The sequence below is a fragment of the Rhea americana genome, unplaced genomic scaffold, assembly GCF_003343005.1.
Source record: "Rhea americana isolate MKP2758 unplaced genomic scaffold, rheAme1 scaffold_15, whole genome shotgun sequence".
Taxonomy (NCBI): Eukaryota; Metazoa; Chordata; class Aves; order Rheiformes; family Rheidae; genus Rhea; species Rhea americana.
The window spans coordinates 5,225,867-5,252,786 of NW_028185594.1; the positions used below are offsets into that span (position 1 = coordinate 5,225,867).

At 40.0% G+C, this 26,920-nt stretch overlaps 2 protein-coding genes and 1 long non-coding RNA gene across 13 annotated transcripts in view; 1 reads left to right on the forward strand and 2 right to left on the reverse strand.

Moving 5' to 3' along the window:
• CASP8 (caspase 8) overlaps nucleotides 1-14,060 on the reverse strand; it is a 20,004-nt gene extending 5,944 nt beyond the window's left edge. For 2 of the 10 annotated variants that reach the window (XM_085299424.1, XM_085299423.1), the window contains exons 1-2: nucleotides 14,012-14,060; nucleotides 12,186-12,515 (exon numbers count right to left, since the gene is read on the reverse strand). In XM_085299424.1, coding sequence (XP_085155550.1) covers nucleotides 12,186-12,496 — 311 coding nt within the window. In that variant the 5' untranslated portion in view covers nucleotides 12,497-12,515; nucleotides 14,012-14,060. The other 8 variants (XR_014895150.1, XR_014895151.1, XR_014895148.1 and 5 more) reach the window with 8 other exon arrangements.
• LOC146598980 (uncharacterized) lies at nucleotides 655-6,943 on the forward strand. The gene is made up of 3 exons (XR_014895152.1): nucleotides 655-771; nucleotides 2,101-2,293; nucleotides 6,753-6,943. It is a non-coding gene; the product is annotated as an uncharacterized LOC146598980 (long non-coding RNA).
• A 3,168-nt stretch (nucleotides 14,061-17,228) lies between the features above and the next one.
• CASP10 (caspase 10) lies at nucleotides 17,229-26,920 on the reverse strand. Of its 2 annotated transcripts, none has more exons than XM_085299419.1 (10): nucleotides 26,607-26,920; nucleotides 26,364-26,463; nucleotides 25,645-25,780; nucleotides 24,870-24,958; nucleotides 23,513-23,546; nucleotides 22,944-23,015; nucleotides 21,736-21,824; nucleotides 20,240-20,351; nucleotides 18,954-19,458; nucleotides 17,229-18,406 (listed from the first exon to the last, which is right to left on the reverse strand). In XM_085299419.1, exons 1-10 carry the CDS (start codon nucleotides 26,918-26,920, stop codon nucleotides 18,244-18,246), a joined length of 1,614 nt encoding a protein of 537 aa, XP_085155545.1. In that variant the 3' UTR covers nucleotides 17,229-18,243. The 2 variants fall into 2 exon arrangements, with proteins under 2 accessions (XP_085155545.1, XP_085155546.1); XM_085299420.1 differs by having other exon boundaries at nucleotides 18,241-18,406; nucleotides 26,364-26,459; nucleotides 26,607-26,684.

The following is a 26,920-nucleotide window of genomic DNA, read 5'->3' on the forward strand; positions in this document are numbered from 1 at the left end:
GGGGGGGGGGCACAAAATCCTTACTGTAAATTTCACACCACGATGAGAGGAACCTGGCGCTGCGAGCGTCGCTGATCGCATCAGAGCAAACCGCCTCCAGCGCGGATCGCGAGCGAGTCCATTTCCTCCGCACAAAACAGCTGTGTCACTACAGGCCGCTTACTGCGCTCCTTCTTCCATCTGGCCTAGGAAAACACATTTCAAAACTTTGATCCAATTACCATGAAATAATATTACACCTCACTCCGCTGTAAACAAAAAAAAAAAGATTTTTTTTTTCAGATGGAGGGATTTCTCATACAGCTTCGAAAGCAAGCAGGCTACTGGCAGAGCAAGTGATACTTAGGTACCACGGTTGATCTCACACCACATGCAGAACATACAATGTCTTCTTAACATAAAAGCTGCACCCTGCTTTTTTGAACTCTCATCTTTTTTTGTTTCATGAAACTCGCGCCACCTGTCAAGTGGAAAACAGTGGTGGAGACAAATGAAAGACTTTTAACTATTTTGAAATAGTTCATGAAAAACGCATGCTGAGACCATCTCAAAACTAACTGCCAGTGTGACATATTTAGATTTGAGGATGCCCTCCTATTAGTTACCTATCTCATCTCCAATCTTCATCTCTAATCACAACTTTAAAAAAAAAAAAAAAAAAAAAGCTTTTCTCAGCCACTCCATTATTTTCACATGTATCCCAAGCATATCTTTGACAGGAATAAGAGCGTTCAAAGCCCACTTTTGAGAAAATTCAACTTACTGCTGAAGGTACAAAGCTGTTCTTCTGTCTTGGCTTTTGCTGCAACTGCCTCTCTTTAGTTTAGAGCCACTGACAAGTCATTCTCATTTTAACACAAAACTGAAAGACGCGAGAAGGTAATCTACTCGACTTCCTCACTGCGAGCAGTTTGCAGGCCAGGTGACAGGAAACGCTGCACACTTACGGCGGCTGCTCGGATCCTGCACCCTGCCCGGCCCTGACTGCCGCGTCGCTCCCTTCCCAACCCTCAAGTTTCGTTCGAGAACCTTTCAGCACCGCAGCAGGCTTGCGGCAGCACAGGGCCACGGCGTGCGCCCCCGGGACAGCGCTTCACCTCTGTGTTACACCTGCTGCTCCAATACACCGCCCCCTGCGCCACCCTGCCACTATCCACACTCCCCAAATATACAACGTGCTCTCCCTAAATGCTGAATTGGATTTAAAAACACTCCCTTCCCCTAAAAACTCAACTTAGCATAGCAATATATTAACAAGAAATAGGTTGTTATCCCAGAGGCTGGCTTATTAATGTTCAAAACCCTACACAAGATATCTGATTACTGTACGCATGGCAAATTAGGTCAAAACGTGATAATGACAACACACTCAAAACAGCTAACCTGCCCCAAGTCATACAGTTAAAACAAGCTTTTTCTAGTAAATAGTCTGATGGAGGTATGGATCTGATACAGCTGTATAAATGCCTGAACAYGAAGCAATTACACAAACATAAAACTAGTGTAAAAGACATAAGCCAAGCTCAGAAGAAACATACAGAATCACTTTCCACCTAGTCAGAACGCCCTACATTTTGCACCTACAACAGCCAGTCACCTCGGGGGCCTGGGGAATTCCTATGCCTGTCAATAATAGAACAGATTTAGTGATAAGTACAATTACAGAAAAAAAATACCCACAGAAATGAGTACGTGGGAATTCCCTAAGCTCTAAACCACATTTTTTAACGTATTGTCCAGAAGTCATTTCAGACTAAAYATGCTGTTCTCTGTTCATAATTTGGTATGTCTCTTTGTCTAGCTAAAAAGAGATAGAGCTGAATAACTTCTGAGAGCACTGTCACCATTTTAGTTAGGTCAAAAACAAACAAGGTCACAAGCAAGGGCTGAACACTGGACATTTCTCAAGAAAATCCAGCTCTCTGCTGCACAGCTAGATCTAAAGTGAGGGTATTTTGATTCAACCTCCTCTCTGGGCTTTAAGATTGCCTACAGACCACAGACATAAGCAACATTTTAATCAAAACTCTGCAGTAGCTGCACTCTTCACTGATTTGAGAGTGAACCCTTATACAGGCAGTGGGAACTTACGTATTTCAGCAGCCAGTGCCATGGAGGAAAGCCGGCAGCGACGGCACCACAAGCGGGTTCCTCGCACACGCTAGGAACCCATCCTGCCGGCGGCTGATGAACAACCGGTCACAAAAGTCCCTTTCAGTGGAGAGAACGACAAACTCACCAGGAAGGCGGGCGCCAACAGCTCTCTGGGCAACTGATGTTGTAAACTGAACGAGTAAGTAGCAAGATGCAAATGACAGSGCAGGGATTCTCTCCCCGCCCCCCAATATTGCTTCTGCCTTTGCAGATAATGTCCCTCCCCAACTCCTCTAATCAATCCCCCTTTCAAGCAGCACCACTTTGATCTTGTCTGATTTCAGCTAAAACTTGTAGGTCTTCAACTCACCAGCTTCACTTTCCTATCAACTTTCTAAATCCACTTTCTAGTGATGATGCCTCTCCTGGCTGCAAACAAACACAGACTTGAGTCCCAGCATCGTTTTACTACAGCACTTGGCCTTCCAGCCAGGAGTAAAACAAAACAGAAGACAGGCTGGAAAACTGTAGCTGAGGGCCTTTGGAGAGGAGAGGCAATTGCCGCTCACCATTCTCCAAGTTCTGCTACCAGAAAAGGAAGTGAAAGAGGAAAAACAGTCAGAAAACTGTAGAAACAACTTCCTTCTTGTCTCTTAGTCCTATGGGAGGGCCACAAACACGTGCAAGAACGTATCAGTCAACATCCCATAGAAGTCTGTGAATCGTACTTCGCTCAGGACCACAGAACTGAAAGCGTGTTTTCTCTCTGATCGCTGCACGAGCCACAGTGGGCATGTAAATTCCCAGTATGGCTACTTCCTGCAACTGCTTGTGACTATGATTCTTTTCACAACTTACTCTTGATGGGACAATTTCAATAGGCATGGGCCAAAGGCAAYAGAAATAATAGACTGTACCAGTGCCACAGTTCAAGGTCTGTAAGAATCAAAGCCCCTAATTCTCGTTGCTGTGCCTGGACAGAACAGCCAAATCCAGCAGTGTGTCCAAGAACACACTACAGGAATCCTCCTCTGCCACCAGTTCTTGCCTGTATGGCCACAATCACTTTCTTTTCTCAATATCCTCCCAATAAATTAGCTCCTAACACTGTTCCCCCTTCCTCCACCCCCACCCTCACTTTTGTTGACCTTTCTCTGTTCTTCAAAAAATACTGCAATACAGTCAGTGGCACAAGCCAACGTTAAAAAAAACTGTAATGCTTACACCGAAGTTTTCATTGCAAGTATGCCTTTTGTACGAGCTTGAAATGCCTTCTGAAACATTAATGAAATTAACTGCAAATATTAACCTGGATGCTTTCAGAGATAAAGCCATTCTACTTCTTAGCTCATTTGGACTTGCTTATGTGTTGATAATAACTCATAAGCTTGACTATGAGGCAGCAGTTCATTGGTACAAGAGAAATGCTGCATTAGAGGATTTTGACTGGGTTTTCTCTCTTTTAATAGCTCTTCATGGACAGGTAATGAAATTGGCTGTGGAGGTGAGTGGCCACAGTTTAAYAGGTAGAACACAATACCATGCAAGGCTGATGATGGGGAGAGTAATACAAAGAGAAATACTGCAAATGCAAAAGTTCACTAATACCAATGACATTTTCTCTTAACCTTAGTGGAAAAGCTGTCATCATCTAGCACGCTTCTCCCAGAGGATGCAGTTACTGTTTTTTAAGATACATTTCTGTACCATAAAACATTCACAAATCTAAGTAGTAACTTCATAGCAAGGCCTCATTTATGAAAACACTATAAAAAGGTAAATAAATTGATGCAAATGTCAACCACAAAACCATACTGTAAGTAACAACTCCTTCAGCAAACATTTGCCACAAACAGCATACTCATTTACATAGTGTTCATAACTTCTATTTACTGCGTATGAAACCTGAATGAACAAAGCTGTAATTCTAAGAATGGACATTCTCCTTTTCACTTCAGAGGTGAAACAGAATAAGCGGAGCAAAATGCAACTGCCAACACATTGCCTGGAATTAGAAAAAAAGAAAAAAGTCTCACGTCAAGAACACAAACATGATCGAGTGAAGAACCTCTGTATTATAGCTAGACATGAAACTCCAAAATATATAATCTCAAACAAGCAGAAGTTAGGAAGTATCTCAAATCCATCCTTTATCTTGTAAAACTCAAAAAGGACGTAGCCTTTACAATCCCACACAGCTCCCCTACACCACCCACACATTGCTGAAGATGCAAGAAAAAAAAAACAGCAGCAGCTATTATCACAAAAGTCTTGAACTTTAGCTTACTGTTTTCTATTATTTCTCCATCTGCTAAAGCAGCAATATCAATATGCCACTTCCCAGAGTGACTGCCACAGAACACTTCAATGAGAGCAAAGATAACTTTTCCAAATGAGGTAAAGGTGTTTGTCACGCTGAACATGTCAGTCCACTCATCCAAGAGACAGATATACCACAAACAAGGGTGACATGGAAACCAGGAGTATTTATTACAAAAAAAACCCACTGGACCTAAAGTCAGTAGCCTGGAGAAGAAGGCATCTCAGAATTGTGGTTCTGAAGGAGTGAGACCTTCCTTCCACATTTTTGACAGCTACTCAGTACAGATTGCCCTTAAGTGCTCTGACAAAAAAAAACCCACAATCAGAATCCCTACTGTCAAAAAAGGTGATAAATCTCAGTGCTGTTTAGCTGAGTTAATTAATCAAATGAAGCAAACGAAACTTTGGAGGGAAAGAACCACAGAAATGCAGACTTGTTTCATCATCATCACCATTTTCACCATCACCTCTTATCGGTCCTTCTGGTAAATCTGTTAAAATCTCACACACACTCCCTGGGAAGGCATTCTTGCACTCTGCATGTAATGGCTGTTTTCTTCAGATTTCAAGGATGTATCCTCTTAACAACACATACAGAAATATGAAATTCCACTGGCATTTCCAACAATGCTCAAGAATCATACTGCTTTGAAATATTTCCTCACTTGAAACAAAGACTGAACAAACTCCACTGCTTCTGCAGGACAGGAAAGCAGGTCTGTACTTCTCCACAGCCCTATCAGACTGCTACAGATCCAGGTGCCAGGAGACTGAATAAGCAAGGGAATCAGAAAACTGAGGCCCCATGGCCCCTTGCAGGACTGTAAACTACATGGATTCACACAATTTCTCTTGCAAATTCTCTTGAATTCCATGTGGAGGTCCATTCCAGAAGTGATTCCTAATTGACTGTGTCCTTATTTATTTATTTATTTATTTTCTGTTGATTGGGATTGTGGAACTTGAAAGATCAATTGCTTCCTTAGGGTTGATGATATTTTTGGCATCTGCTTCCATCCATTTAGTACTCTTCTTCCCACTTCCTTGTTCACTTCTGTCAGGATGGTAATAAGATCCTTGCGGCTTGAATAAAAATGAAAAAAGGTGCATTGAAATACATGATACTTTCGGCTAGGCCAAGATGTTCACCTAGATGTTTGCTCCAATAACGTTACATCTCAGGGAAGGCTGGTATCTTCCTGTCTCCCTGCCTGTCACTGAAATTGTGCACTCCCATTGTGTAACCACAACATCCACTATGCACTGGGAATAAAAGCAACTTCTGTGTAGAATCACTTTACAAACACAGTCCTCTACCTTGGTTATGATTAGAAGTCAGCACTAAGATGACACAGAATCAAATTTAGGCATTTTCCAAGCTCTCCTCTGGACTTCATGAGAAAGCAGTGTCTGGAGAGAAATCTTATCTTCTATATCAAGTTGAAGAYGGGGGGGCAGACATGAATGAGGCAACAGGTAGACAAAGAATACTAATTTTTTGCTTGTGTACTTAGCCAACAAATTGCCTGTCATCAAGTGTCAATGGAAGAAAGATTTTTTGTCATTTAAGAAATGTTAAAGATACATGTATACACTTGTTTTTACGTATTACACACTTGTTTTACATGCTTTTTGTGTTTTATGCATTTGTTCATATGTATTTATAAACACACGCTTGCAYGTAACATTACAACCCTGGTTCTGTAACAAACAAACTAGGTTAAGTCACTTGAACTTAAAAAAAATAATAGTGCCTACTTCTGGAATAATTACTAATCAGACACTGCTCTGCAGGTGAAGAGCATTATATAGAGCAAATACAAAACAGTCTTGTTTCACCACAGCATATTTAAGTATGTATGAAAACAATACCCTAGTTGTACTTGGGTTAAAAAGAATACTTACAGTGGGCAAAGCAACTCCATCTTGTCACAGAGGCACTGAATGTAAACGCTGCCACTCTTGCAGCGGTAGCACTCAAAGTCTTCCATGGTAGCCAACCCAATCAGAATATCAGCCCGGTCAGGTATGGAAGTCAGAGGGATAGCATCTGTCTCAAGACAGTCAGAAAAATCTTCTTTTATTGTGACAGCTGGGTGACCTGCAGACCCTTGGCAAGCCTGGATGAAAAACAGCTTGGGTTTTCCAGCAAGAGAGGGACAGTTAGATCCCGTGAAGCAAGAGAGTAAATCTTTAATATTTACGAACTCCTGATCAATGCCTTTTATTTTATCTTTATCACCATGTGAAAGGATGACGCAAACAAAACAGTCCATATTGCTGTGATCTTTTTTGCTGTATTCTTTAACTTTTGCATATATTTGGTTTGCTTCTAGATCCATGTATTCAACTGTGTCAAACTGAAGCCACTTAAAGACCCTCTTCAGTGCCTCTGGAAAAAGAAAGTCAGCAGACACTTGTCAAACATAAACAATGATAAGGAAGATGAGGAAACTCCATGCTCTGCACAGTACAACAGGTATTGGCAGAAGCATTCAGATCTCACCAATAAACTCATCTCACTGACTCTCAGCCTGTCAAGTGTTAAGAAAATCACAGATGCCTTTTTTTTTAATATAACACAGTTAAACATCACACTGTCTAAAACAAAAGTGCATTTCAGATTATCTGATTAATCAGTACAATTTGCTGATGCTTAGCATGTTATGCAATGTGTTTAACTGTACACTGCACAGCAATCTCAGGTGCTTAAGAAGAGCCCTTAGATAGATAAAGAAGAGGTATTCCTTTAGCATGACAAATTCTGCTGCTCTTAAATGATGTAGTTCCTTATTCTGTGAGAATTATCAAYGCACAGAAAAGGCCACTAACAAAGGTAAGGTGCCATGCAGACTTATCAGTAATTGCTGACTTCGTGTTTTATTGGCAGAGCAAAGAGAGCTGGGAAACAAGAAGCCCTGTACAAAGCTTAAGGTTAAAATGTTAGTGATGCGTTGATTAGATTTTAGTTTATCCAGACAGGATAAACTTTTTTTGCAGGAAGAAAGACTATACAGAAAATGATAGAGCAGTAAAATAATTGCATTTATTTGAGGTCTGTTGCAAATAGATGCACATACTGACTAAATCCAAATGCTTTCTCAGCTGATGGCATGGCAAAGCTATACCTTTCAGTCAGTAAATTAAGCAAAGAAATCACTGAAGARACTTTAAGGACCTGAAAAGTGTTACTTTATGATAGTTAAAAAGTAAAAAGAATYGTAATCCCTCCTTCATAATTTGCTACACATGCAAACAACTAAGACTCTTTCAACCTTCCTCGAGTTATCACCAAAACTGTTTGAAGTGGCATATTTACAATTTTTGCAGTGACTATCGTTCCAGTTACTTATCCTGGAGGCAAAGGAGCTTAATTAAAGTGGCCATGCCTCACAAAAAAATATTAGATAATTCTCTCAGACGTCACACACAAAAAACAACCCAAAAGTTRTATTTAAAAAGTACTAACCTCCATCTTGCACTGTTCCTTCCCTGGTTTCTCTAGGATTTTTAAAAATGTAGTTGTTAAGAATCACACAGTAACCATGGGGGTTGTTTTCCATCTTATATGATTCCACAAGCTGTAGTAACACAGAAAGTAGGTAAGAAAGCAGTGCCAAACATCCAAGAGATGTATGCTATACAGAGCTTTTTGCTTCTCCATGCCCAAACACAAAAAAATCAAGAGAGCCAAGATACAAGAAAGGAAAAGGCCAAAAGTACAAACCAGCCCTGGTAACAAGGAAAAAGAATGCTGCTTCCTCTCCCTGAAGTCCTCCCCCCACCCCCACCCCCGGGATATGATTTTGAAATAGCAAATGAATATTCTGACACATGTGCAGAGGAAAGGTTCCAGCACCATGTCAATCCCTCTGAGAGTCTTGCTGGGTTTCTTGTAAGGCAGCAGATGCTGCTGGTCCCCCCTCCATCTGTTGAGCCTGAGTTGGAAAAGGATGGGATACTCTCACCTTTGCCCATTCCCATCTCTGTCATCTTTAAGATCGGCTTTCTTCCCATGACAGCTACTCCTTCATTTCTTACCTACAAGGTTGTAACAGCCAGGTCCTCACCAAGAGACAAGGCTTGGCCTTCTTTTGMAAATGGGAATTCATCCAAAGCCTACATATAAAGCCAGGTCCCYGGCCTTTTACCCCCCTCAGTTTTAGGTATCTGTGCTCCCAGGAGCTGGAATGAACACTTTAAGGGCAATCCTGAGGTATTGCTCACCAGGCGTGTTTGTGTTCCCCCCTCTGCTCCTTGTTCTGCTGGATTCACAGGAACGCATGTTGGATAGCAGAGTTTTTCCTCAGGAACATTCTCTAAGAGGAGGATAAACAAAACACCTCAGGAATAAAAGAACAAATCTTCCATATAGCGTATTTCAGCACCAGAAGAACAATGCAAAGAGTGAAGTAGGGAATCATTTCCACACTGTCAGAATACCACCATTCTGGAGAGGTTATATCAAGCAAGGTTCCAGTTTTGCAGATTGCTGGAGAGTGAAACTGTGCAGAGTGTTCAATGCAACAAAAGATGTATGTGTGTCTACACCCCCAGGCAAATACTGCCAAAATTACAGTCATCAGATAGAAGTGAAGGTCTGGCCCTCAGACAGACAGCATATGCTGCAGTCCGACAACAATCATACCTCACTCCAGTCCTTCCCTGCCCTTTGGCTGGCAGGAAGATGCAGATATCCAAGTCTGGATACGAGCACTCATGCCAGACAAGCCATTCACTAGCATCTCCACTACAAGATACAGAAGTGAACAAGAAGACCTATTTTTGTACAGTGATATACTACACTCAGCACATTCACTTCTGAGGCTGTCGCYTCATCTCCAAAGGATTTTAACTGGGTGGACAAACCAATGACGTAGAACACCAAGACTTCCTCAAAGCAACAAAACACTGCCTTGAATACAACTGCCTGAAATAAATGAATAAACCCTCATACCCAAGACTCTGCCCAGGGATATAAATCACACYAACCCTTTTACAAGTTATTCAGACATGTTTAAATGAAATTTGGTTTTAAAGGCAGTATGCTCTTCTCGTACTTACTTATCAARGGGGACAAAAGAGTAACAATACTATTAATAAAATACTCCTGACAGAGGAGCTGTCTATGCTGGACACCCTTAGCAATTCTTCCACTCTTGCAGAGAGAGAAGCACACCTCAGTAGCACAAGGATATACCTTGGGGCAACTAATTCATATCTCCACAGGAAATGGCACAGCTGTACAGGTATGTCTAAGGAAACACATCAAACTGAGTCAACTGAAAGGAGGAAACTGGGGAAAAAATTAACAGGTCTCAGTTGTTGATGGTTGACACACTGTTTCCCAAAGATTAAGTCCATCTGTGGTGTCACAGGACACACCTCAGCTGCATATACACCAAAGTTCATGAAATTTCACATTTAGGGTAGAAAGCTAATAACTGAATTTTATCCAAGTATCTGGTCTCCAGTAACCTTTCCTTCTGCTAAGAGCAAGCCTCCTGGCTAACAGAAAATAAGGTTGACAACCTCCTAACACAAGACTAGTTTCCCCAAGGCAATTATCTGTCACTTCTTTTCTCTTTCAGTGACTGAAAAGCTATACTGGTCCAAAACCAGCACTACATTGTCTCTTGGGAATTAAGACTGCTTTTAAGGCAAAGAGGAGGAGATCCAGATTATTTACAAGGCACAAAATATAATTCAGGGAGAGGTACAAGAAGATATGATGGGACAAGGAAATAGAAAAATTAGGAAATCACAGGCACCAAGAGCCACTATGACTCTCCTAGGATACTTTGAAGTGTCTCCCTTAACTCCAGACTCCTCAGTTCCCAAGAACTGAGCTGCAAAATGASAAAACTCAACTAACTCAACTCCATGCTAAATTACCTGATTATATAATTTACCTTTTGTTTCTTCTTCATAGATATCAATTTTTTTCTTTAGGTCAGCTCTAAATCCCTTTAATATATCCTTCAGCATTGTTACATCMTCTTCTTTAATTACTCCGTTTCTTTCCATTTCCAGTAAGACCATCAACATTGACTGGTGAAACAAAAATACAACCCAAACTCATACGTGACCTTCAATGATTGCATCAAGTAACTCTTAAAATACCTTGGACTTCTGGACAGCGTAGAAGGCAACATCCTCATTCCCAGAGACWGGTCATCTAAAGACCATTTTTTTTTCCTCCAAATCTCATTGAGAAATGGATCAGGGTGCAATGTGTCTGAAGAAACACATCAGTAAGATAAGACAGGATGTTTAGAAATTGCATTTACCTGGGTCAGCCTGCTTTGTTTCAACAGTGCAAACCAGTTATGTGGATACTAATGTGGCAATCTTGTTAAGTGTCACTGTTTTCAGATGAATTATTATAAACCATTTAGCTGTAATGTTATACATTTTCTAATACAGAAGAGGTATTCAGGAAAAAGTTTCATTTTTAAAACTAATTAGTTCATCAAATTGGAAGTAAATCTGCCAATTTTCCTACAGGTACCACAACACAAATAGGAAGATTCTTAACAATATCAAACATTTTTGTAACGCTGTTCATTATTTACAACACAGGTATTCAACTAGCTTACCAAATCTCTTAATACTTTTGAGGAGAAGCCAACGAAAGTGTTGCTATCCGAAATTACACTGAAGAAATAAATGTGTTCACAAACATAAGAAAAGTTTGTGGTGGAGCTCAGGTTAGAACTCAGATTCCTGACTCCAAAACACTYTTTCCCTCCAGCATCCACCATTTCTCCTGGATACAGCATATGCACAAATGTCTTTAAAAATGCCAAGCAAGGACAAAAGAAGAAAAGATGCGGAGAAAGGTGGAGAGTGAAGAAGGGCAGAGAGAAGACAAGACAGAGAAAAAAGGGTCCACTCTGTCACAGAGCAGCTGTCAGCTAACATCATCATTCTTTGAACAACAGAATTTTAGCAAGAGTGAATCGCTCTTTCTTCTCTCCTTACAAGAGGCAGATTCTGAACTAGCCTTGCATTATACTTATCAAGATCACTATGCCTACAGCATTATCCTGGAGCTTGCTCTTTGGTATTTGTTTTTGCAGCAGGAATTTCACACTGTTGACATCTTCTGGAGTTAAGTCTTCTGCAATTCCATATAGCAGTTGTCTGGCAAAAAAGGATAGATAAAGACTGTTTAAGAAAGTTATGACAATTAAMTAAAGGGTATGAGACAAGCCCTTCTCACCTTCCCCACCCAAATACCTACAGGTATCTGAAAGAGGTCTGATAACAGCTCCAATCATTTGTATATAGTGTGTCCATTAATGCACTAAGGTCATCCAAGAAGAGCATTATAGAGTAAGTGCAGTTAATAGCTACAATGGAAACACTACATTTAGGAATATTCTTCCCAAAACATTATATGGTCTGGCTCACATCGTCACAGTTCATTTAAGGAAAGACTTAACTTCTGCCTGTAGTTCCAGTTGTGATGTAGGCCAAACACAGTCAACCCTTCTAATAACTGTGGAAAAAAAGCTTGTCCCAAAAAATCGGGAAAACAGAGAAGCTGTGTCTGTCTCAGAAAAACCACAGCCATACAGTTGAACTGAAAAACATAAATCCTGGTCTTAAAACTAACAAAGGTARACAGTCATGCTGTAATAAATATAGTTATATTGGGATACACATAAGATGACAGCAGAGACAGAAAGCAAGAAAGATGGCACACAGCAAAACCATTCTGCTTGAACCTTTTCCATGCAAAGGCTTACTACTACTGTGCTTACCTGTAGCGTGACACCTTTGCCCTGCCCGGGATCCGAAGCTCCCGCTCCATCTCCTCTCGGCTGGAGCCCAGGTGGCAGGTCAGGATGTCCATGCGATTGATGCGGTAGAGCAGCTCCTTCAGGAAGGCCAGATTCCCCACCTCGATCAGGCCTTTCTCCTGCAGCACTTGGAAGAAGGCCTTGGGCTCCTGAATGGCCTCCTGTTTCCGCAGGGGGATGTGCTCCAGGCTGAGGAACTTCAGAGCCGMCAGGTCGTCCTTGGCCAGTGCATCAGAAATGCCAAAAAGGAGTTTGTGGATATCTGTACTCATTTTCTATCAGGACTTGGATCTAAACAGACAGAAGTTGTCCAGATTTGTCAGTAATTAGTGCAAAAGCAAGATCATAAAAATAAAATACAATACATAAAAATGTAGAATAGCCCAAAATAAATACATGCAGTCAAAAATACTTCAGTAGAATCTCCTGCTATTATAGTTTTCATATTTAACTCTTTCAGTTCATCAGACTCAGGAGGAGCACAAGAAACTTTATGTAAGTGTAAAGAGAGTACGTAAGTGACATAAGTTTATGTAAGTGAGAAGGAAAGTCACAGATTCTGTGTGCAGACAGGAGGGTGACAGACACATGGGATGTGCAGTCCTGGCAGGTTGCAGATGGCTCCATCTACGTGGCCTCTTTCCTAGTGTTTTTTTTTTTTTTTTTTTGAGCTTTGATCCAATTCGGGAGCAAGAGACTGTTTTATACTGGCTGTATATTAACCATACCCCCAGGTTTTGCATCTTACCAAAGTTAAGGGCCTTTTCTAAACTATATGGCTTCTGCTTTCCTTAGGCATTGCTTCTGACCCAGAATGTCATTGTAAGCAAAACACCTTTTTGTTTTGGTTTGTCTGCATCAAGGAAAACCAGCTCTTGAATGATTATTTCCTTTCTCCTCTTCACCACATGCGCACGTGCGCGCACACACACACACACACATTTTAAATCTCAACCTTGGCTTATGGATCCACCCCTTGAGCATAAGAGAAAGTCTGAAAACATGAAGTGCAAGCCTCCCATGCTACCTCACCCTGATACCTAGTCTGCCCCACTGCAAGAGACCCAGCTGGTATTTTGCTCTCTCTGCCTCAGAGCAAAAATGTCCAGGAATCTCTGAAATGAAACTGCATAGGGATGCACTTGGTGGACATCTCCTGTCTCARTGGATTCACTGGGAGACTGAAAATTTAACAACAAATTAAGTTCTGATAGCAAAACTTCCTACTCCTACATAAGCAGCATCTTAGGCTATCTGTTTTACTGTTACTGATGCTGCAAGTACACTAACACTTGGGGTAACAACTYCAAAGCAGCTCAGCCGACTGCTAACTAAACTAGTTAGTACTGTAAATACTCCAGACAGTTAGCAGACACTGCACTGTCCCTCATGCAAGGGCCACGTTGTAGCAGAGCATCCCTTGGAAGACACACTTCTGGTCAGCGTTCTCAGTGAGCAGGAGTGAACAGACAACAGAAACCTAACCTTGGTCTAGCCAGAAACAAATCAAAACAGCAAAACAGTCTTTGTCATGAAGTATGATTCAAGCTCTGCCCCCAAATATCACTTCCTGTAAATCCATTCAAAATTAACTTTTGAACAGACAAGAATCTGTATCATTCAGTCAAGACCAACAAAAAACCACTGATATCTGAATGAATCATATGTGCTTAACCTGATGACTCAATGATCTCAGGTATCGGAATGTGTATTTTTATATTCACATAGGATATAAAAAGTATACTTTCTTTGTAGCTAATTACGAAATTATCTTCTTTCTCACATACACCATGCCGTCATCTGAAGATACAAGGCATGCGCTCATGATAATACATCTTCCTGGTAYGAGAAATCTTCTTTTTCATTTCTGAAAAGCTGTAAATTTCAGAACCGCAAAATTATTGCAATTGAAACATATGCCATCTACACAGTGTATTTAAGCTTCCCTGTAAATACAGAGAGCATACTAAATCAAAATTTAACTACTTCTATCTTTTCCTACCACTACTAAAATAAAGATGCAACTGATGCAAATTTAACAAGCAAATTCTTCTACCACAACAAAAATAATCCATTTTACTTCACTTACATGGAAAGACAAGCTGAAGCACTGCTGAAACGGCTCTCAAAAAAGTGAAAGAACGGACAGCCATGAGCTCTGAAGTTCCAGGAAAAGTACTAGCTTTTCCTGACATGCCTATTTTGTCACATGACTTACAAAAAGTTAACGTATGCCACAGTAGTAAGCTGAGCTCATAAGGCCAGAGTTCCCTACTTGTTGTTCTTCCAGTTTCAGCAAATGAATTATTACAGCACTTGTGATAAAAATGGCTTAACAACCCCACTGACCTGTGGCATTACTAGATCTTCCATGTCCTACCCTCCTTCCTCCTAAGTCCTTCTCCAACTCACCCAACCCATTTCTAACGCGCATTTTAATGGAAGACTATTTCCTATATATAGAAAAAAAAAAGCGAACTATCACTGTCAACTTCAGGAGCAGTAGTCAGTAAATACAAGGAACTGAAGGTCTAAACATTACATTGCAATTATTTACTTAATATACTTCCCTTTTTACAAAAGAATTAAGCAGTATTTAACTTTTGACATTTTTATTCACTTTGAAGCACAGAATTCAGCCTTTAATGGTAAGATACCCAGTATGCTATACTGGTCACTGATACTTTTCTTGTGGCAAGAAATATATAAGCAGYTATCACACACCTGCAAGACCTCTCCATCCATGTTTGAAGCTCGTCATGTCAGTATTATGAAGAGACAGTTAGGAGAGCTGAAATCTATTGAAAATTTGCAATTAAAACAATCTTTCCTTGATTTCAACCTGTCTACCTTTATAAACTCAAAATTGTAACATGCCCTCTGATACAATGAGGCATATACAAGAAGGCCTACAAATTCCTCCMAACCAGCACACACTCCCTCTCCATAGCTAACAGCTCAGGAAAAGCATTTGATTCAGTTTCACTGATACAAATCCTTTTATGCAAAAGCAATAAACAGCACAAAGAGACACCACAAGCACTCCTTTCTAACCTTCAGCAACGAACAGTTCTATCTCCATGTCAGCCCATGCCTCAGCATCTTTCTCCCTGTATCCGTTCCTCTGTCTCAACGAAAATCGAGACTCCAGCTGCAAGCTAGAAGAATAAACCACACAGGTGTTTCAGTATGGCATGAAAACTACTTACAGACAGGGCCAACCCTAGGCTGGCTCTTTACAGATACAGGCTTCTTCCAACACACAGCAGCTCCAAAGACCAGCCCTCCCAGCGCTGTTCTTCCTCTTTTGTCTTTGTTTCACTTCTCATTTCATCCTCTCTTGTCCTTTCCTGAAATGTTCCTGTTTGTTTATTTGGATTATCTCCAGCTCCCCCATTCTCCTTTACCCAGGTTCTGCCCCTCTGCCTTCCCCTAGAACCTTTTTCAGTGACCCAGCCACCTCCTTGTAAGCAGCCTGCCCCCCCCCCTTTTTTTTTTCTTAGAAAGGGTGTGGTTCGGAAAGAGAAAACACTGAGGCTAGGACTGCTGAGCAACTGGAATGACTAAGGCCTCTACTGGTTCAGCCAGGATATACAGCTCCTGCACAAAAATCGGCAGGCAGTAGGGTCAGCATACCAGAGACTGGGTGAACAATGCAACTTTAAGATCACAATCTGCCCAGGATATAACTTCCACAACAGGAAGACGCTTTTTACACTGGTTCCACTTAACTTTGTCTAAACGAGAGTTGCACAAGTGRTAATTGTTCTTTCGCTGTGGAGGTAGCGTGCATGCATACGCCTCTGTATGCCACCAATAAACCTTTACAGAAACCATTATTTTTTGGTGTTTTAGGCTGATTTCTATCTGGTACAACTCTGTATTAGTACAGTTACACTGAAGGAGTGCAGCAAACCCTAATAAATWTCCAAGCTGGATAAAACCCACCCACTTCCCCTGAAGACTGCTATCCTACAATATACCACAGGAGGTCACACGGACACTTCCAGYAACCTTACCCAACAGCAGCTACAGTTACAGTGACAAGCCTACCTTGCCTGTGGGCTAGCACTGACACAGAATACCACTGTATGCACTCAAGTCTCACAGTGCACAGCCACATAAACAAAACTGTTGATGCACACAAGCAAAATATTCACACCGAATAGTACAAGTTTACAGCAGTGCAACCTTTGTTTGAACAAGTGGTGTTAGGGATGAAGGAGACTTCACTATTCCAAGGCAAAGCCCCACTCCTGAGGGAACTCAAGACAGAAGACAGTCTAGACTCTGCTGACTGCTATTACCTACCTTCATCATTTAACTGGAGATTACTAGGCAAAAGCCCCTCCACAGACAGCAAGAGAACACAATGTCTTTATCTATGACACTTAGAAACGAAGCCAAGATCCTCCTGAAACAAGGACAAAATTTTTGCCCTTGTTTACTCCGTATTCATAAAACTTCAATTGTTATCTAAATGTACAAAAAAATGTACCCAAGAGTAACTGCATGCCAGATGCTTGATGATTCTAATATGTGACATATTCTAACAGACATAATAGATTTTCTGCCTGTGGCACAAATGTGATTTCAAGTATGGTGATCATACTAATCCAGAAGAATCAAAAGGGTCACATAACTGTCAATTTATCATRGTAAAAAGCTACTGCTACTGTTTCAGCAGATTAGCTGTAATTTAATGCTTTGGATGATGTAAAATCCTCTAAAAATCTTGGATAGTGCAAACTAAAAATTGCTTTCACCAACATTAGATGGCATCTCCTTYAAATCCTAACCCTAAGTTTGGGGCTGCTTTATGACTAGAAAGCACAGATAACAGTGTTTTGCTGAAATAAACTAAGTTTCACTTCCATCTGAACTCTGAGGCAGTTAAAACCCACTGATTCATGCAGCCCAACATTGTGCAAGGGGACAGTTATAAACAAGTTATAAACAGTTATAAACTTAGCCCAGAATGTCATTTTTATCTCCCCCAGACTCTTAAAAAGAAGAAATTTAATGCAGTAACAAACATGAAGGACATAGACAGATACAGTATATGCAAATGTTCATAACAAAACAGCATGAAATCTCAGTTAAACTCAAACATGCTCCATCAGAAGCTTGATCAAGAAGGACCCTTTTCTCCCATATCGCTGCATTTCAAGTCTTAAAACAAGAATTGACTTATCAGAACATTTAATGCTTACAAAGGAAACCGATCTGATAAATCTATGCAGATACACTCCTGAGTGCCAAATAACCCTTCTACATTAACTTTTCTTCCCAAAAGTGATGAGGAAATGTTAGTTACCAAGACAGCTTCACAGAAGGCACACTACACTGCATTCTTGCAGTGCATTTTTTTTCWATTTTTGTAAAGGATCTCACTGCACATGAGGTTTGTGACAGCTGTCAGAAGACATCACTGAGCATTATGAAAAAATTACTCATTTCAATAGTTAAATCAACTCCCCGTACAATTAAAAGTAACTTAAATTACAGGTGGAAGAAATCCTTCTCCACTACTACTTAAGCTTTCTCCCCTACTTTGCCACCTTTCTCTTTTCTCTAAGACTTTTCCACAGAGTTAGTGGTTTCAGAGGCAGAATTCAGAATTTTTAGCATGCAAAAATAAAACACGATGAGCCTAAACCAGACTATTAATGTTCTGGTTTAGATAGAAGGCTACATGCAACTCTCATGCTGACACAAAAATAGCTACATACCTATAGTCTGTGCAAGTATAAAAAATGTTTAACATCAAAGAAGCATACTTCTGCAAGTAGCCATCCCAATCCTAATTACTCGGAAAATATAGACAGTTTGAATAGTTGGCATATGGATTGTGRTAACTATGTCTCCTTAGGTTTCACATTTTCTTCTGCAAAAAAATTTGTAAGGCCTTGCCTTGAGGCTAAATGTCCTCAGGAGTCTGGGTAATTGACCTAACCAGGTAGTGTGATGAACTGCATTTAAATAAAATGTGCCCATGAAAGGATGTATTCAGAAAGCCTCAGTGTTGCTGTGAGGGAGGAGGGTCTCTAGGCACTGGGAATATACATTTTCTTCTTAAAGTATAAGCTGGTTGGGGCATCTGCTTCTTCGTTCCCAAGCTGTCAGCACGCCTGCTCACATCTTCATTAACTTCCGTAAGAATGGACAAAATATCTTCACCCCTGCAGACAGAAAGCAAGCAAACAAAAAAACTGATTTATTAATGGGCAGGTGGCACTGTTTCTCCATGTAATGCCTCCTAGAGCATCTAGGAGATACAATCTAAACATTTAATACATAGAAGACAGAAAATAGGCATTCTTCTCCAAAATTCTTTTCTTGTATTCTCATTTAGGTCATACTAAAAACAAGAGACCTTTTCTTACTTTGCATTGCTTGATTCAATCAGTAGGGAAAATGAAAGAAAGAACTTTTTACCTAAATCCACTCAAGAAACAGATGGTTCTGYCTAATAGGCAGAGGGGACGTTTGGAGATGTTGAGTTTTTAAATTAAACTTCACATTCTCCAGACTATCTCTACAGTACTAGCAGTGCTAACATAAATTTACCAGAGCCAGGCAACCAAATCATCACTTTTAWCTAAGTTTGTCCAACTCAGAGCCTGTGTTAGCTTTCCTATTTGAGTTTGCCTTTGAAGAAAAAAAAAGGGTGGGGATGGGCTTCCCATCTCTTCAATAAAGAGCTAAGTAAAGCAGTCAAGTATTTACCTGGGTACCAACAGCTGTAGCTTGCTGCACAGGGCCTGAATATACCAAGTCCCCTGCTGAACATGCCTGAAAGAGGCATAGCCATCAATTGTGGCCATGCCCAGGAGGAAATCAGCTTCTTCAGGAATACTTTCAGAAGGAGAAATTCTCTGTTGCACAGAAGGCAGGTGAGGAACTCGTGCATCAGGTTCAACATAGACAGCACGCTGTATATCTTTGCCTTGACATGCCTGAATAAAGAAGAGTTTGGGTTTTTCAGCAAGTGCTGGGCATTGTTTGGCAGTGAAGCAGGACATGATCATGCGAATTGATACAAGCTCCCCATCTTTCCCATAGATTGCTCCTGACTCTCCATGAGATAGAATACAACAAATAAAACAGTCCCTGTCTTTGTGATCTTTCAAATGCTGCCAAGTCCACATCAGATCTTTAATTTCCTGAGATGTTAGATCTGTGTAAATCCTCACATCTAGACCAAGCCATGTAAATACTCGCTCCAGTTCACCTGTAGTTAAAAGAAAGATAAAAAGAAAAATTGTGGCAGTAGAAAAACACTTTATGAAGTCACCATGCAATCAAATCTGATATGCGAAAGAACTTCCCACTCTCATGCTTCTTCAAATTCATCCTTGTACTAGCATCAACTAAAGGATCGTCTTCTGGAAGAAAGATGGAACCAGCTTAAATACAGAGTCCTTGGATTTTTCTCAACAAGTTACAGAAAATATGACCTAAGGCACTTTCATAACTCTGTGACAGGTGCAACATGTACAATGACACACTAAGTGAGTTCATGAATGGCACCTGGAAATACAAGTAATCTCCCCAAAGTTCCATGTTAGATTTCTTTCAGAACCTTCCTCAGGTCATTATTTTCCAATTCAGTTCTGACTGCTACAGAGTTTCATAAACAAGACAGTAAGAATAAAAATAATCAATTAAATAAATATACACAGAATTGCTTGTATAAGCAATTTTGGATTACATTATGTGAAATGGTGCCTTAGTTTTAGTTCTTTATTACAGTTATAGATCCAAACTGAATGAGTAAAAAGAAATTCTTAAAATGATTCAAGAACGATCCAACTACGAACGATGGCAAGTTCAGTGTTTGTATCACTTGTGTTCAGTGTTGTATCTTTTAGCCTTTCCTTCTCTAGGATACACAGGTGACAAATTAACACAAAACAAAAACCTTACTGTTTAAGAATATTAACTAAAATGGACAATAAACACAGATGAAAATAAAGAGGCTAATATAAAAAAAACTCACTTCCGTAACTTACCAGCATCTTTACAAGAACCCTTCCTCTCCTGAAGTCCCCCATCAAATTTAACATTATTAATAACAAGACAAAATCCTCTCTGTGGTCCATCCATTTTGTAGCTTGTCAACTTCTGTAGAAAGGAAAGAGGAAAAAAGCTTACAGCTTACAGCTACAATGAATATATTCATGTTTGATCTCCAACAATCGTATTTCCTTAACATGTCTCAAAATGGGTATCCAAAATTAGAGGCATCTAAAATTGCGGTTATTTTTGAAAAGCTGAAACTCAGCGGTGTCTCCTCATGTGAAAAGATACAGGTGAAGCCTCAAGCACACTATCTCACCATACTATTAAACTGCAGAACAAAGGTTTAGCAACTGCAAAAATACAGCTTAATTTAGCAATTAAACTCTGCAGTCTGAGCTCGTATTGGAGATAATAGTCCCCAGCTGTTTCCAATGACAGAAAAGGATTTTGATTACAAATAGCAGAGGGTTCACACTGAAACTACAGCATGTTAGACAGCTCAGTTTATTTGTCAAAGTAGAGTAGTGAGGAGTACCTGGAGTGGGTGGTTCATGCTGATACTCTGGAAAGGGTTGCGAATAGAATAGGGAGGTCCCAGAGGCACTGAATCCTGTGACACTACCTGGTTTGCTAAGACCTAAARTTCTCTCCCACTCTTCAGTAAGAATGTTTTAAAAACTGAGAAGTCACCAAAACTTCAAGTACCATCTTTTCAAGTCCAATCTCAGGTTAACAGCAACAAGTCCATTCTARTATCAGACACTCCAGCTCCTCTCTTTTCACTAGAGGGAGCAACAAAGAAACACTTCATTTTCTGCATTTTAGTGGAATCAACCAAAGGGCAGCTTTCCAAGCTCCTTCAACAGCAGCAAACAATATTTTTGCTACAGCAGTCTGGACAACAGTAAAAGTAGTACACACACAGTTTCTAAGAAGAGATCTCACAAAASGGAGCTTCTTCTGAACCAAGACCTCTGGATTATTATGATAGTCACGTGCCTGCAATAGCTTGCTGGACACACTTGCCTTCTTTCATCTTCCTTACAAGGTCTCTGCATACTACCTGTTATTTTAATTTTTTTTTTAATTTTAGAATGCCCCAAAACTTTTTCTAAGTCAGATATAGAGAGGGAGAACTGCTAAGCTACGTTCATCTGTGCACCTGTATATTCTGCTACCATCTCCAAAACATGCAATTTAAGATAATGGCAAATGATTTGCCTGCACCAGGAAGATAAGCAGATGCACTGATGTGTGAGTAGTATCATAGGCATTAAGCCGTTTCCCCTTCACGCATTTCAATATTGGTAAGTTTCTGGCCTCCAACATTAAAATATTCCCTGAAATGTTCCAATTGATCAGACTACTCAGAAGACTTAATGAGATGCACAAACATCTTACAAGTCCTCGCATGACAAATGTCATTACAGGGACAAAGACTGCACACCCTTGGTTACTCAAAAAGAAGGATGAGATTGTCTCAAACCTTGGATTCATTTTCTGCATTGACGAACTCTGCAGGCAGCCCCATGTTTACTTCAGAGATGCCTTGTATAACATTAGCTGCTTTGTCATCTAGGAAAAAGATAACACACGTATTTATGAGGAGAAAACTAATACTGGCGGATGTTGCAAGGAGTTCAGCTACAGTGCAGCGCTTTTTATTTTAAATGCTACTACATGAAAGGAATAATTCCTCTTTATGAGATAGCACTGTCCTGTTCAAAGAATCTTTTCAGGTCATGTCTCCAGTAATTTTTTTGCATATCCTTTGTGACAAAAGCAAGGCTTCCATTCACATTGGTTTTGTTGAACAGAGATATCTGTGGTACAAGGACAGACTCTACCCAAGACAGTCAAATTAATTTTTCAATTGGAAATCAGCATAGAAATCAACTCTATTGCAAGAAGGATCTGTGATGTTAATACTGAAGCTCCCATTATAGAATCTTCTGTTCCTGAATCATTTACAATAGCTCTCAGACAAACTTTCAGAAGATGTTATTGACGGAGCTGTAAAGCAGAAGAGAGCTGATGTGTTGCTACACTTTGCAGCTGTCCAATCTGATGCGGAGACACAAAGATAGATGCAAAAGATTTGCTGCCCTTCGTAAGGAATTTTTTTTAGAGATATGATCCAAAATATAATTGTATTTATTGGTGAAGGAAATATTTTGCCTTCTGACTAACCCAAAACTCTTGCTTTCCTCTGTACAAATCATTCACTATTTGTTCTACTCAAAACACCCATCACCACCACCCAACACCTTGAAAACTCTCTTAGCTGGCAATCTCAGTAACTTCACTTACTCCAGCAAGCTACTGGAAGATGCACAAACATTAACTTTAATATATTATGTTCTCTCTAGTGGACAGAAGTTGCCAAGAACAGAAGCAATTTTTGTCTGTTTTCCTCTTTATGCCCTCAGATCTATTTTCTGCTTATTTAAACAGTTAGACATTTAAACTCTGGAAATGCCTGAGAAGAGCAGGCATGGGTCTTCCTGATGTCTGCCTTAGTGAGGGAACTAGAATACAGAGACAAGAATTCATCCTGCTTCCAGGGCATTTTCTCATTTCCTCTTTAATGGTTCCATGCAAAAGAGCTACAAGAACTAACTTAAATAGCACATTAGATTTCAGGCAGCCCAAAATTAAAACAGCTTACTATTAAAACCCTAAGAGAAGACCAACCTTGTCCGGTAGGTATGGAGCGCACATTCCCAACATGCTCCCACAGGCTCCCAGGCTCTTCACCATAATGATCTATACAGCAAAAGAAGTCAGAGATAAAATGCTTTTCTGTACACACAAAAAAATAGTATTTGAGGTTTCGAATCACTGTGTCTCATTCTCTTACYCTCCCAGGGATATTCAAATAGAAAATTTATTTTTAATTCACAGGAAAGAAAGTAGCTTTTTGCTTTTAATCATTATTATATTTTAATTATATAAAAATTATATAAGCAAGTTAGCCCATATTTCAGTTCCCAAAGAACACATTAGTTGGCTTCTAGTTAATGACTGACAAAGTACACAGGATTTGCCAATTGTACTTTGCCTCTTTTATGTAGGAACAAGCATCTTTCAAATCAGTTTGTGCAGAAAGCAAAAGACTTTTCCAAGAAGACTGCAAGATAACTGGTTTCATTAAACAAAATGTTAGAAGTTTCCCAGAATAAGGCAAGACAGTTAGTAGCACGTAACATTAAATATAAAGGTATTAAAAAACAAAACAAAACACACTTTCCTGAAAGCCTTACCATTGATAGAACTCACAGATTTGATAGAGGTCTCCTATTTTTGGGGCAGGAGAAAATAATGCATGTTAAAAATCATTGTATATATTTTTTTCATAGTGATAATTAAAATAAGGTTAATGAACACCAAATCTGTTTGAGTAACAAGAGGAAGAATACTGAATTTCTAAGAGTAGCAAAGCATATGACAGTGAACTACAAAAGACCTCCCCACTTAAAGCAAATTTCATGGAGCTGGAACAACTGTACCTTCTCTTAAGGAGAAAGAGAAATGGCAAAGAATTCTCTTTCACTTCCAAATGATCCTTTCACCCCTTTCCACAAGGGGTGGAGAGTCACTATAAACAAAATAAAGGTCCAATATAGTCCAATATCAATTTGCTTGGATGGTCAATTATTTGATTCTAACTCATTGTACATAATGATTCAAATCCGGCCTATGTGACCTCTTCCTGCAGTATGTGTCAACAGTTTAGTATACAGCATGCAAAATGTGTAAAACTTTTCATTACTTTTGTTAGGCAAGTCTCTCAGGAAAATCAAACAGGTCATAGACACAAGGTTGGGTGTGTTTTTCTCCCCCCTTTTTTTTAAAAAAAAAAACTTGTGTTCTCTTAATACAACTGCATTCATTTTCTGACCATGCCAAGTGTGAAAGCTTCCCCAAATCCTCTATACATGTAGAGCACATGTAGCTCAAGCAGCAGTAATATAAGCCCTTCTGATACTAAACAGCCCATTTTCCTCAGCTCTTGTCTACTGAGACTGTACTTCTGAGGACTATCTTCAGAAAGATCATTGACTTTACCCATTTAGAACTGATACGGGTTAAAACACCCTCCACTCTCCCTTCCTCTCCTTTTCCCCCCAAAAAAAGAGGTTAGTTATAGCCCAGGTAAGCTGGGCTGATTCATCATGCAGCTGAAGGAAGACCCAGGGCTGGGTACAGTGAGACCACTTTCTTTAGCAGCCGCAGTTTGAACTGACCTTCAGACTACGGTAGTTAGTCTTTGGTGGTAGTTTAGTGATGATTCAGCTGAAACTTTAAAAATTAGCACCAGCTGAGCGACCCATTCTCTAGAATGCACCTTTCTAGCCTTCTCTCTCACTTCTCTTCCTAATATCATTTCTTTTGCCAATCCACATGATCAGCAGGGGTATTTTTGACTTCTATTATTTGATGCTATATGCTGCTGTATTTCTTACAGGCCAAAGGAATATGCTTGCTCCTTTCCTAAATTAGATAAGAAGATTTAGCAAAAGATCTCATCGCCAGTGTGGTTTCAAAATAAAGGCATGAAAAAAACCCCAACCCTCCAAACCACTAAAACCCAAGTAGGCAGCATACACTTCAGTATACCTGTAGTGAAGTGAACAATCTGACACCTCCAGTGTGAGGCAGTGCAGATTCCTTGACTGGCAAAACGTTCTCTTSCTGAGGTAGAGATACTAAAAGCAGAAAGAGACGATAAATGAGAGAAGCCAAGTGCCTTTAAGTTAAACAAGAATGAATTTGCACATTAAGGCAAACGAGGATCTGTATTTAGAAATGCATTAAAAAAAGAGCCACTTTGAAACATGCTCAGTAAGTGTGGGAAACTGAACTCATCAAACAAGTGTCCTTGCACCTGCTGGAGAGATGTAGTATTGCACTTCCCAGAATTTGTTTCACGGTGATTAAATAAATGAAACTAGAACCTTTTCCCAGTGTGCTTATAATTACTCTACAGGACATTAAAGGAATAAGTTTACAAACTATAGTCTAACCTCTTAGAAGCTGGACCACTTATTAAATAACAAAGCTTATCTACCTATCAGATACACATGCACTTGCAATTTCCCTTGCCAGCTAATAAGCAGACACAACTCTCTTGAGCAACTTTATATAGTGTACATCTGTAAATCACAAAGTGCCTTTTACAGTATAGCTGCACATCCTYATAGGAACTCAGCTAGGAAGCAATGGAAGCTGAAGACAACCATGCTAAACTTGTGTGTGAAGGTACTGAGTGATCCTGCTCTAGTTTCTGCTGCAGCAGTACACACACAGGACCATCAGATGCCAACTTCAGTTGCCCATATATTTCCAGAGCTTCTTGCATTCTAGTAGAAAGCTCTGACTCTGAATTTCTCACCTTTTTCCCTTTTATAGCTGTTTACTGTTTCCAGGAGATCAGGCGAAACACTCGTACAGATTTCCTCCAGCATTTGTACATTGTTTTCAGTTAAAAGGCCCTGTTTTTCCAATAAAATTAGCAATTCCAGAGCAGACTGACAGCAAAAAAGAAAGAGYAAAATGCAGTTATCATTTCTTAAAATTTAAAACCACATTTCTCAGCCCTCTCTGCCTCAGATARTTACGTATCTTCTGCTTTGCTTCTTGCCAATGAGTACCAAACAGTCAATTTTACATCACCAGCGGACAGGTGAAATGTTGCACCATGTGCAACTACTGACTGAATTGTAACTTGGTATGTTCTTGCTTCAAGGATTTACTCAAACTGTATTAATGAATTTTGGCCTGGAGAAGGCTTTATTGCTGTGAAATAGTAYCAATGACATATGACACAAGTGTCCTTTGTTCATAACTCATGCAGGAAAAAAAAAAGATTGATATGTCACCCTGTTGCGGTCTAATGGAAGACAGTAGACCATCCATGACTGTCCTTGGCACAAAGCAGCACCAAATTCCACTCTAATCCTGTCACCAGCTTCCTCCTCTCTAACTCTATAAAAATACTGACCAGCCTAGTTGCAATTACACCTTATTCTGGCCAAGATTCTCTTTCCCATGCTCCTCCTCGCCCCCATTCTTCCCTCTCTACTATACACACATTTGTGTCTCCCTACATACAATAGTTGTCTGTCGCTTTGGCAGATGGTTCCTCAGGAGGAATATGATTTCCTTTAACATCTCGCTGGTAATGTTCTCTGCCAATTCATACAGCATCTGCCTGTAACAGAAACCCAGTGAGATCAAAGCAGAACAGAAGAGGGTGTAGAAACACAAGGCAATCTAAGAATTTAAAAATGGAAAGGGATGCAGCAGGTAATAGATAGCAGCAATAGAGCTAAAGGAATCCCACTGAAAGCTCACCTGTATGGAGACACTCTTCCCCTCTCTGGTAGATATTCTTGCACTCTCTCCTTGGTATAGTCAAGCTTTTTGAGCAAGAAGTGACATTTAATTCTGTATAAGAGCTCAGCTAGTAGAAAAGTATCTTCCTCATTTAGATACTCTTCAGCCATAAGAAGCTGAAAAATGTCCAGTGCTGACTGCACCCTTTCCAATTTTTTGAAGGGGATCAGGTCAATACAGAGAAATTTTAAAGCTGCTACATCTTCGGTCTCCAGGTTATCTTCAATGAGTAGAAGCTGCTGGCGAAACTTCAAGCTGATGTCATCGCCCAT